The sequence below is a fragment of the Callorhinus ursinus genome, unplaced genomic scaffold, assembly GCF_003265705.2.
Source record: "Callorhinus ursinus isolate GAN/ISIS: 27379988/994484 unplaced genomic scaffold, GSC_fseal_2.0 scaffold43, whole genome shotgun sequence".
NCBI lineage: Eukaryota > Metazoa > Chordata > Mammalia > Carnivora > Otariidae > Callorhinus > Callorhinus ursinus.
In genome coordinates this window covers 10,023,516-10,036,306 of record NW_027397105.1, presented here as the reverse complement: position 1 = coordinate 10,036,306, position 12,791 = coordinate 10,023,516, and the positions used below count along the sequence as shown (strand labels likewise).

The window sequence follows — 12,791 nt, the reverse complement described above, 5'->3', positions numbered from 1 at the left end:
ACAGAGAGAGACACAGCGAGAGAGGGAACATAAGCAGGGGGAGTGGGAGAGGGAGAAGCAGGCTTCCCGCCGAGCAGGGAGCCCGATGCGGGGCTCGATCCCAGGACCCTGGGATCATGACCCGAGCCGATGGCAGATGCTTTTTAAAAAAATTTTAAAGAAAAGATAACCCTCATTTAAGGGGAATATGTCATAAGGTCCATAGTTATTCAAAAACAGTGGTCCACAAAAATCATCTAGAATTACATCAAGTGATTTTTTTTATGCCTAGCTATGGAAGGCTATTCTCTGAAACAAAATTTATTTCATCTAAATTTTCAAATTTACAAGCATGATTTGACTTCTCTTGCTGTTCAAAGGAAAACCAATTATCTGAATTTCAGTGAATCTTTTATAATATCTGAAACTACCTCAACTGTTCTGCATCTATTCATCTAAATATCCAAATATTCTAATTATGTGGACTAATTTTTCTGATGAAATCTAGAAAACGTGATTGATGATATTCACCCAAAAATGACTCTTATATTTTAAGAGCACAGTTTATAAAGTGATATAGATTTGCTAACCAAAAATTGCCAGGAATACAGAACAAAACTAAGTAGCAAATCACCCCAAATCCACCACACAGAAACAATGCCAAAATTAGATGAATCCCATTCCCAGTCATCACTTTTATTCTTATATACAGATGAATGGATGTACAGGCAAAAACAAAGCAACAAAAGAATCACATACAATATTTTTTTAAGTGAAGATTATTTGGTTTGTTTTTATTCAGCTATTAAGAGAAAAAATAAAGTGAAATAAAGCTTAAAAGAAGGAACTGCTGGAGTGCCTGGGTGGCTCAGTCGGTTAAGCATCTGCCTTCGGTTAAGCATCTACCTTCGGCTCAGGTCATGATCCCAGGGTCCTGGGATCCAGCCCCACATCGGGCTCCCTGCTCAGTGGGAAGCCTGCTTCTTCTCCCTCTCCCGCTCCCCCTGCTTGTGCTCTCTCTCTCTCAAATAAATCTTTAAAAAAAAAAGAAGAAGAAAAAGAAGGAATTGCTGTACTTCAGATAAATGCGCCTTTACCACAAGAAATTAGTTCCTAAAAAATTACTGCTAAAGGGTAAGGGGAAAACTATGAAAAGCATTAGATGGGAATTTTTTTATTAACCTAACAATTCTATTTTAGAGGTATCAAATCACTCCAGGCGTACTTTTCAAGTGCGTATCTTTAACCAGTCTCCCAATACCTGCATTACCTCTAGATCCTGTAGTTATACCACTTTCTACTTTCTCAAGATTTGCTCTTGACGTTCAGTGATGGAACCATAATTCATCTAGGTGTCTCACATAGACTTTTTACGTACAGGGGTGTGTGGTTTTACTACAGTCCTTTCACCATGGCTTCCATTCTTTGGCTGGATTCCATCACCTAGAAATTCTTCAAGAAGTTTTAGATGATCAGTGCCTTCATGTCTAAAACTGTCTGCCTGTTGCTTTTATTCTTAAAATTAAGCGGCATATAATATTCTTAGATGTCAGTGTCATTTTATAGCTACTGCTACACTATCTTCTAACACTGTAGTAGCCTGAAGCCAGACTCTTTCCTCCCTGTCAAGGATTTCCTTTGCTTCCTGGATTCCTGATTATTTTACTTATCCTTGAACTTTAAGAACTGAACCAGGATCTGTCTTAGTGTTGATCATTCTGTATAAGTGATCCCCGGAGCAAGGTACGCCCTATCAGTCTACAGAGTTCTTCCTTCACTTTTCCAGGAAAAAGGCGTTCTTTTTAAATTATGAATATTATATCCTTTCCTTTACAGGTTCTCCACCTAGAAACATATGTTCTTATGATATGTTGGATGATTTTAATTTATCCTCCATATTTACCAACTTCTTTCTAATTGCTTTAATTTCTATCCTTTTCTTCTGCATCCACTCCGATTATCTCTGGACTTTCTTGCACAACAAAGGTCTAACCTTAGCCACACCTGTTTTAGTCCTTGTTCTTACTTATTTTATATATCAAATATATATCCAAGCACTGGAATGTCCAAGCTTTCATTTTATCTAATTGGGTTGCCTTGTACCTTTTATTTATTTTTTTTTTTAAGATTTTATTTATTTATTTGAGAGAGAGAGGATGCACTGGAATGTCCAAGCTTTCATTTTATCTAATTGGGTTGCCTTGTACCTTTTATTTATTTATTTTTAAGATTTTATTTATTTATTTGAGAGAGAGAGGATGAGAGATAGAGAGCACGAGAGGGAAGAGGGTCAGGGGGAGAAGCAGACTCCCCGCCGAGCAGGGAGCCCGATGCGGAACTCGATCCCGGGACTCCAGGATCATGACCTGAGCCGAAGGCAGACGCTTAACCAGCTGAGCCACCCAGGCGCCCGCCTTGTACCTTTTAAAGACCTTATTATTAATTTTAATTTCTCCTGTAGTGCATAGCACTTAGGCAGCAAGTTCTTCAGTTTTCATCTTCTTACCCATAGGGGGTCTTTGATTTTGACACTCTGTATTGCTTTCTTTAATTTTCTTTTCCAGGCATATCTCTGCCATGTTCGTGGCATCATTACCTACTGCTCAGGTACTACACACGTGCAGCCCTACCCAGATTTTCTCTGGTATAGAATGGGGGGAGGGGTCCTTTGCCTGGCATTTGTCTACAGATAGAGGACTGGGTTTGGCTTTCTATATTTTTCTACAGCCTGAGGGAACAGGGAAATGGGGCAAAGGAGAGGAAAACTTGGCTGGGGCTCTGATAGCCTTTGTTGAGGATCCTGGTTTCCTCTACAAGCCAGACATGTAACCAGTCCTGAGGGCTTTGGCTCATCACTCTGGGAAAAAAGTCTGCCCTTTCCTGCCAGATGGCACAATGGGAATTCCCAAGCAAACAATTCACCACTAAACCTTCACCATGTACGTTTTTCTCAAATTCGGGAGTATTTATGAGAAACCCTAAGATTTTACTGACCCTCTTTCTTTCTTCAATGCTGCTTCTTTGAGAGTAGAAGTAGGAACTAGGAGGCCAAGTCATGCAAGATTCTTCTAAGTCCTCTCTTGAATGCCACTTTTCCAAGTTTATGGCAGTGGCTATATGCCTTTCCTTCTTTATACAGGGTGATTTTTAGCCTTTTTGAAGAGCTATTTTTGTATATTTGCTAGATATTATGGAGGAGGGTGATCTGAATTCTCTCCACAACCTTCACCAAGAAATTATTTTATAATAATTTTAAACACAGCCAAATAATTTCAATCCTTTTATCATCTTCAAACCTAAATAGTAAACATATTTTTAAAATAGAAAATCAGGTTCTTTATAAAATTGCTGAAACAAGAAAGCCAGAAAGGAGATTTAATAAAAGCAGCTCAACATACTTTAGATTAAGAGCAAGGATGGGGTAAGGAGAGAGCAGAGGTGGTAAGGACATTGGGGAAAATGAACGTCCACCATGAAAAGGGCCAACAAATACTCCCCTTTGAGGACACTGCCATTACTAGCCTCATTATTACAAGTGAGAAAACTGAAGTTTAAAGAATCTGAATCAGTAATTTCCAACCCTAGCTGCAAATGAAAATGACCTGGGAAACTCTAGACATACACGAATGCCTGGGCCCAATCCCAGGAACTGATTTAATTCTTCTGAGACGGGGCTTGGGCAACAAGTTTAAAAACCAAGGTGGTTCTAATATGCATCCTAAATTAAGAACACCGGCTTATACACATGACCAAGGCTACAAGCTGACCAGGACTCCAACCTAGGTCTACCTGACTTCACACCACACAGCAGCAACTGTGAACTCTGGAAACAAGTTCTAAAAGGTTTTTTTTAACTATTATGATAACTACTCCAAAAGATCAACAAACATAAAAGACCTCAAAATATAAACGATAAATCACCCATCATGGCTTGGTTATAAAATTCTTTAAAAAATCACATTAAACCCAATGGCACACTTGTGAAGTACACACACACACTTGAGAGATTCCATCCTAGACGGAAACACAAAAGAGCGCCATTACCTGTCCGAACCCGGGTGAAATTCTGAAAGCAGGGAGGGCCGTCTGCGAAGCTGCTGCTGCTGCAGGAGCTGTGATGCCTGGCTGACTTCGAGATGAGAAGAACGATAATCAGGGACTGCAAATTCCTAGTATTAAAAGAATCATAAATTACTTATTAGCCAAAAAGTGAAAAGCGTCATGAAAGTAAACCAAGTATAAATGCAGAGAGGCAGTTATGGGCCACTAAGTATGGAAGGAAACAGCAATAATGATTTCCATCCTTCACTGATCTGATTCTTCCCCATCAACCTAAAACAATCAACATTTTAACTCCGTATCGTTCAAAAGAATTCAAAATGAAATTTGGTGTTCAGTCTATCATTGACTCATTCTCCTAATAACACGCATTACGGTAACTCCCGATCTATACTTTCAAGCAGTAAGATCTCAAACTCTTGTGTTCAATATGAAATCCTAAAAAGCAGTCCAACCTTAAATTCAAAAATGGGTGAGCTGGAAGGGCCACAGAAGCCACTGAGTTAAATCCATGTACATTTACAAATGAAAAGACAGAGCCCAGAGACTCAACTTGCTAGTTAAAAGTAATAGTTTCTCCATCATTCCGCGGGTGTGTTTTGTTTTGTTTTTGTTTTTGTTTTTGTTTTTTGTCAGACAGAGAGAGAGAGAGAGAGAGAGAGAGAGCACAAGCAGGGAGAGCTGCAGGCAGAGGGAGAAGCAGACTCCCCGCTGAGCAGGGAGCCCGATGCGGGGCTCCATCCCAGGACCCTGGGATCATGACCTGAGCCGAAGGCAGATACTTAACCGACTGAGCCACCCAGGCGTCCCCAGGTGGGTGTTTTTACTGTTTGTTTTCCTACTTTTGACTTTTTGTTGAAAAGACAAAAGCTTCTTTTCAAAAGAAACCTATTCATACTAACAATCATAAACAGATACTTATACCTAGAACTGCCAAATAACCCAGGAATTCTTCTCCTACATATATACACGAGGTAATTAAAAGCGTATGTCCAGGGGCGCCTGGGTGGCTCAGTCGTTAAGCGTCTGCCTTCGGCTCAGGTCATGATCCCTGGGATCGAGCCCCGCATCGGGCTCCCCGCTCCACGGGAAGCCCACTTCTCCCTCTCCCACTCCCCCTGCTTGTGTTCCCTCTCCCGCTGTGTCTCTCTCTGTCAAATAAATAAAATCTTAAAAAAAAAAAAAAAAGCGTATGTCCACACACAAAACTTGATACACAAATTTTCAAAGCAGTGTTATTCACAATAGCCAAAAAGTAGAAAGAATCGAAATGCCCAGTGACTCATGATGGATAAACAAAATGTGGTGGATCTATACAGTGGGATGTTATTCAATCATATCAAGGAATGAAGTACAGTACAACCCAGATGAACCTAGAAAACATAATGCTAACTAAAAATAGACATAAAAGGCCACATATTTGATGATTCCAGTTATATAAAATGTCTATAAGTAACAAATCAACAGAGACAGAAAGCAGATTAGTGGTTGCCAGGGGATGGAGGGAAGAGGGGAATTGGTATTAACTAGTATGAGGTATGAGTTTCATTTTGGGTGACAGAAAAGTTCTGGAAGGGGCGCCTGGGTGCTCAGTTAAGCGTCTGCCTTTAGCTCAGGACACGATCCCAGGGTCCTGGGATCAAGCCCCTTCGTTGGGCTCCCTGCTCAACAGAGGAGTCTCCTTCTCCCTCTCCCTCTGCACCTGCTCGTGTGCTCTCTCTCTCTCTCACTCACTCTGTCTCTCATGTAAATAAAATCTTAAAAAAAAAAAAAAGTTCTGGAATTAGATAATGGTAATGGATGCCCAACACCGTGAACATACTAAAAGCTATTATACACCTTAAAATGGTGAGTTTTATATGAATTACATGTCAACAAAAATTTTTTAATCATAAACATATAAAACTGAGCAGTACAGACTGAAACATGGAATAGATAAGAGGTCCAGAGCCCTCTGCTATAAGCAGATGATAGTAAAACATAATTTTTACATAGTCTAAGAAAAAAGATACAAAGTTGGAAACATAATCAAGAAACACTAAACACTAAAGAAAAGTCAGAGCCACCTTTTCCTTAAGATTTTATTTATTTATTTGAGATAGAGAGCATGAGCGGGATGGGGGGGTGGCACAGAGGGAGAAGCAAGGCTCCCCACTAAGCAGGGAGCCCGACACATGGGGCTTGATCCCAGGACTCTGGGATCATGACCTGAGCTGAAGGCAGACACTTAACCAACTGAGCCACCCAGGTGCCCCAAGTCAGAGCCACTTTAAAAAGACCACCACCACTCACTCAAAATATAATTTACATTCAAAGAAATAGATAAAAGACTAAGCAAAAGTAAAAAAGAAAAGTATAAATGATATCCTCAAAAAAGGAACCGAAGAGCAATCAAAGAAATTAAAAAGTTGATCAGTGAAACTAAGCAACAGAACAGAACAGGTGAAGAGCAAACGAAAGCAAAGACAGAACAGAGGCGTTCTCTTGGGACACAGTGAAGCACGCAGCTCTAGAAATTAGAGAAGAAAAGTTAAAAATGGCAGCTAGAGTAAAAAGTCCCAACCTCCAATACCCAGAGATAAGAGGCAATATTCTAAGAAATAATAGAAAAACAGCATTTATCAGAAGTTAAAAAAGATAAAGTCCTTGGACTTAAAAGGGCCTAAGAGAAAAGATGGGCATAGTTTAAAAATTAATCCATCACACTGGATGGACACAACAAAAATTTCAGACAAGCAAGGATAAAGAGAAAACTTGACTAGGTATCATAAAAAATATAAAATAGGTTTCCTACAAAGTAATAAGGATCATAATAAAAAGTCTTCTCATCAGCAACACTATACAGAAGGAAACAGACAGGGGTGCCTGGGTGGCTCAGTCGTTAAGCATCTGCCTTCGGCTCAGGTCATGGTCCCAGGGGCCTGGGATCGAGCCCCACATCGGGCTCCCTGCTCAGCGGGAAGCCTGCTTCTCCCTCTCCCTCTGCCCCTGCTTGTGTTCCCTCTCTCGGTGTCTCGCTCTGTCAAATAAATAAATAAAATCTTTAAAAAAAAAAAAAAAAAGGGAAAGAGACAAATCACATATTCTAAGTTCAGAGAAAAACAACTTTGAACCCACAAATTCAATAACCAAACCACCTGAAATTTTAGGACTACAAACTTCAGAATTCAAGAACTCAGAAAATTTACGAACCACAGATTCTCTGAAAAAATCTCTAAAGGATGGATGTATCCAGCAAGACAAATTAAGAGTAAGGAGTGAAATAAAACCAATAGTGCACTGCAGGTTCCAACTGTGAGCACGTAACTGTCCAGAGTTACATTCCCACAGTAGACGGCCAAAAAATTGGACAAAATGTAGTTAACTATCTTCAGACACTGGAAAATGGGCCGCACAGGACTCAATCTCTGAGAAAAATCACACAAACTGGGTGAGTCCTACTGTACTGCAGGCTTTCTGCCTGGAGGCAATTTCCACATTGCATCCCTGGGAAGGGAATCCCAACAGTGCCCTGTAATCTTGTTCACTGAAGAAGCAACCACACTAGTCTGATAAAGCCATATGGACAGCATTTCTGGAGACTTTCTGAGAAGAGGGAATTCCATAGAGAAAGATTTCCTGAAATGTGAACTGGGGTTCTTCTAGGTCTTTGGCTCAATTCCGATCTGCAAATGCACAGGGGAGAGCACAGCCCGGTCCTAAACATCTCAGGTTGTTCGTAGAAAGAACAGTTTGGAGGAACTATAAAAAAAACAATCCCCAGAGCTTACACAGGGCCAGAACTCATTCAAATTTCCTCCAGCCAGTGGGAAGAAACCTCAATGAATACATGAAATAATCACTAAATGCCCCAGAAGAGACAAGTTTAGAAGTGGTGGACAAGTAAGACTTAGAATAAAGACTACTCTAGACTTGCCCTTCAAGAGTTTAAAAATAAACCTCAAAAGTAATTTACTGCCTACCAGAAGGAATCCAACTTTCTTTAAAGGAATACAACAAAAGGCAGTACTAAAATGTGTAAAATTCCGTGTTCATATTCCACTCAAAAAAGAAAAAAATCCAATGTCTGTAATAAAAAAAATTTTTTTAAGATTTTTTTTTAAAGATTTTATTTATTTATTTGATAGAGAGAGACAGAGATCATGAGTGGGTGGAGGGGCATAGGGAGAAGCAGGCTCCTTGCTGAGCAGGGAGCCGATGCGGGACTCAATCCCAAGACCCTGGGATCATGACCTGAGCCGAAGGCAGACACTTAGCCAACTGAGCCACCCAGGTGCCCTGTAATAAAAATTTCACTGGAGGACGCCTGGGTGGCTCAGTCATTAAGCGTCTGCCTTCAGCTCAGGTCATGATCCCAGAGTCCTGGGATCCAGTCCCACATTGGGCTCTCTGCTCTGAGGGAAGCCAACTGCTTCTCCCTCTCCCACTCCCCCTGCTTGTGTTCCCTCTCTCGTTGTGTCTCTCTCTGCCAAATAAATAAATAAAATCTTTAAAAAAAATTTTTTTTCCATGGATAAAATTAACAGTAGGTTGGAAACTGCAAAAGAAAAAAAAACAGAAAAAATAAAATGAATAGAGGTCCAGTGACCAGCAGGATAATACGAAATGAGTAACTGGTGTTTCAGAAAAACAAAACAAACAAAAAAACCTAGGGGGACAGTAGACAGAAAAACATACCTGAAGAAATAATGCCTGAAATTATAAACCCACAGAAGCATGAAGTTCAGTGAATGCCTAAGACAATAACACATACATTCAAAAAGTACGGCAAAGGCACATCATAATCAGATTGCTCAAAACCAGTCATAAAGAAAAAAATCTTAAAAGAGGGGAAAAGATACTTATATATAAATAAAGATAAGAAAGATCAAAGACTTCTGGTCAGGGGCACCTGGGTGGCTCAGTCATTAAGCGTCTGCCTTTGGCTCAGGTCATGATCCCAGTGTCCTGGGATCTAGTCTCCATCGGGCTCCCTGCTCAGCGGGAAGCCTGCTTCTCCCTCTCCCACTCCCCCTGCTTGTGTTCCCTCTCTCGCTGTGTCTCTCTGTCAAATAGATTTTTAAAAATCTTAAAAAAAAAAAAAAAAAAGTCTTCTGGTCAGAAACCATACAAGCCAGAATACAACAAACGGCAGCTTTTAAAATGCTGAAAGAAAATAACTATAAGCTTAGAATTCTGTATCAAGTAAATATATTCTTTAAAAAATCAAGCTGGGGGGGGGGGGAATCAAGCTGAGGAGCGCCTGGGTGGCTCAGTCATTAAGTGTCTGCCTTCAGCTCAGGTCATGAGCCTGGAGTCCCGGGATTGAGTCCCGCATCAAGCTCCCTGCTCAGCGGTGAGTCTGCTTCTCCCTCTGACCCTCCCCTGCTCTCATGCTCTCTCTCCTATTCTCTCTCAAATAAATAAATAAAATCTTTAAAAAAAAATCAAGCTGAAATAAACTTTTTCAGATAAATAAAAGCTGAGAGTATACTGCCAAAAGACCTGCACTAGGAGAAATGATGTTCTTCAGGCAAAAAGAATATAGTATCAAAAGGAAACCTGAATATACACAAAGCAGTGAAAGATTCCAGAAATGTTATATATTTGGGCAATGAGAGAAGGAACAAAATAATAAGGAGCAGAAATCAATAAAATAGAAAAAAAAATAGTGACGGGCGCCTGGGTGGCTCAGTTGGTTAAGCGACTGCCTTCAGCTCAGGTCATGATCCTGGAGTCCCGGGATTGAGTCCCGCATCGGGCTCCCTGCTCAGCGAGGAGCCTGCTTCTCCCTCTGACCCTCCCCCCTCTCATGTACTCTTCTCTCTCTCTGTCATTCTCGCTCTCTCAAATAAATAAATAAATCTTTAAAAAAAATAGTGAAAATGGATGAAACCAAAGTTAGTTATTCTCAGAAAAGAATCAATTAAATTGATAAACCTCTTGGCTACACTAATAAAAAAAAAAAAAAGGAAGGGAAAACACTTATTATCAACCTGAGGAATGATATCACAACAGATCTCAAAGACACTGAGAAGATAAAGGGAATAGTATGACAACTTATGTAATATAGTGAACAAAACTTACCCAAAGTGACTCAAGAAAAAAATAAAGAATCTGATTATAACTATTAAAGAAATTGAATTCATAATTTAAATTTCTCACACAAAGAAAATTCTAGGCCCTGATTACTTCACTGAAAAATTCTATCAAACTTCTAAGGAAGAAAAAATACTAATCCTACACAAACTCTTTAAGAAAATACAGGAGGAAGGAACACTTCCCAAGCTAACAACATTCTTTTTTTTTTAATTGAAGCATAATCAGCATACAATGTTATATTAGTTTCAAGTGTACAACATATTGATTTGACAAATCTAGACATTACTCAATGCTTCCCATGACAAGTGTCATCATCAGCTGCTAACAACATTCCTAATGGTCAAAGACTGAATGCCTTCCTCTTAAGATGAGAAATAGGGCACCTGAGTGGCTCAGTCGTTAAGCATCTGCCTTCAGCTCAGGTCATGATCCCAGGGTTCTCTGCTCGGCGGGAAGCCTGCTTCTCCCTCTCCCACTCCCCCTGCTTCTGTCTCCCCCTGCTTGTGTTCCCACTCTCGCTGTGTCTCTCTCTGTCAAATAAATAAATAAAATCTTTAAAAAAAGAGAGACAGAGAAATAAGTCAAGGGTGTCTACCTACTCTCACCTCCTCAACATTTTACTAACAATTAAAGCCATTACAATAAGGAAGAAAAGAGAAAAGGCATCCAGTTTGGAAAGGTACAGGCAAAACTGTCTTTATTTTCAGATTACAGGATCATCTAAATAGAAAATCTTGTGGAATCTATAAAAAAGCAACCAAAAGTAACAAGTAAGGTTGCAGGATACAAGATGAATAGACTTAGTGGCAATGAAGTGAAAACTGAAATTCGAAAAGCAATACATTTACAACTGCATCAAAAATATGAAATATTGGGGCACCTGGGTGGCTCAGTCAGTTACGTGTCTGCCTTTGGCTCGGGTCATGATCTCAGGGTCCTGGGATAGAGCCCTGTGTCGGGCTCCCTGCTCAGGAGGAAGTCTGCTTCCCTCTCTCCCTCTGGCCTTCCTCCCCGCTTGCTCTCAAATAAATAAAATCTTTTAAAAATATATGAAACATTTAGGAACAAATGTGACAAAAGATGTACATGACCTGTGCACTAAAAACTACAAAACATTTTTGAGAAAAATTAATAAGACCAAAATAAGTGGAGTTATACCATGTTCATGGACCAGAAAAATTAAAGTTGTTATGTTAAGATGTCAATTCTCTCCCAAATTTATCTCTAGACTCAAAACAAATCCAATCAAAATCCCAGCAAGGGGCACCTGGGTGGTTCAGTCAGTTAAGCATCTGACTCTTGGTTTCGGCTCAGGTTGTGATCTCAGGGTCATGAGGTTGAGCCCTGTATCGGGCTCTGTGCTGAGCACAGAGTCTGCTTATGACTCTCTCTCCATCTCCCTCTGCCCCTTTCCCCCACCCCAAATAATAAATCTTAAAAAAAAAAAAAAAGGCAAGCCTTTTTGTAGAAACTGACAAGTTGATTCTAAAATGTATATGGAAATGTTAACAACTAGAATATCAAAACACCAATTCAGAAAAGAATCACACTACTCAATTTCAACTTATTATAAAGCTATAATAATCAAGACAGGGTGAAGTTCTTTACTAAAAACTACATGTTTGTTTACACGGAAAACTACATAGATGGGAGGTGAAGATACACAAAATACATCAATAGAACAGTATAGAGAAAACAATATAGAGAAACAGACTTGCACATATATGGTCAACTGATTTTCAGTGAAAAATTGCCAAAGCAATTCAGTGGGGAAAGAAGAATCTTTTTAACAAATGGTTTCTAGAACTATTGGAAAGCTGTATGCAAAACAATAACCTCAATCATTACCTCACATCACAAACAAAATTTAATTCAAAATAGGTGACAGATGTAAACGTAAAACCTAGAATTATAAAACTTAGAGAAGAAAACATAGAAGAAAGTCTTAGTGACCTGGAGTTTGGCAAAAACTTCTTAAATATGCACAAAAAGCAAGAAATATAAAAGACAAAAATTAATAAACTGGACTTGATAAAAATTAAAAACAGATGCTCTCCAACAATACAATTAATAAGGCAATACTTCTTTATATAATTAGATAAAACAGACACATAGATACATGCTTTCTAAATAATTTTTATTTATAATAGCCAAAAACTGGAATAGGTAACTAGATAAGCTGTGGTATATCCATACCCAGCAATAAAAGGAAATTAATTACTAAGATGCACAGAACATGAATAAATCTCAAAGATATTATGGGAAGGGCGCCTGGGTGGCTCAGTTGGTTCAGCAACTGCCTTCGGCTCAGGTCATGATCCTGGAGTCCTGGGATCGAGTCCCACATTGGGCTCCCTGCTCAGCGGGGAGTCTGCTTCTCCCTCTGACCCTCCCCCCTCTCATGCTCTCTCTCTCTCTCATTCTCTCTCTCAAATAAATAAAATCTTTAAAAAAAAAAAAGATATTATGGGAAGCAAAAGAAGCCACTAATAAAAGAGTTCATATAAAACTCAAAACAAGGGCGCCTGGGTGGCTCAGTTGGTTAAGCGACTGCCTTCGGCTCAGGTCATGATCCTGGAGTCCCGGGATTGAGTCCCACATCGGGCTCCCTGCTCAGCAGGGAGTCTGCTTCTCCCTCTGACCCTCTTTTCTCTCGTGCTATCTCTCATTCT

General features: G+C 39.7%; 1 protein-coding gene across 20 annotated transcripts in view; it reads right to left on the bottom strand.

Annotated features, from left to right (window-relative positions):
- NCOR1 (nuclear receptor corepressor 1) overlaps nucleotides 1-12,791 on the bottom strand; it is a 152,794-nt gene that overhangs the window by 117,039 nt on the left and 22,964 nt on the right. For all 20 annotated transcript variants that reach the window (XM_025863922.2, XM_073881764.1, XM_025863928.2 and 17 more), the window contains exon 3: nucleotides 4,024-4,148. In XM_025863922.2, the coding sequence (XP_025719707.1) occupies nucleotides 4,024-4,148 (125 nt within the window). The remainder of the gene's footprint in view (nucleotides 1-4,023; nucleotides 4,149-12,791) is intronic.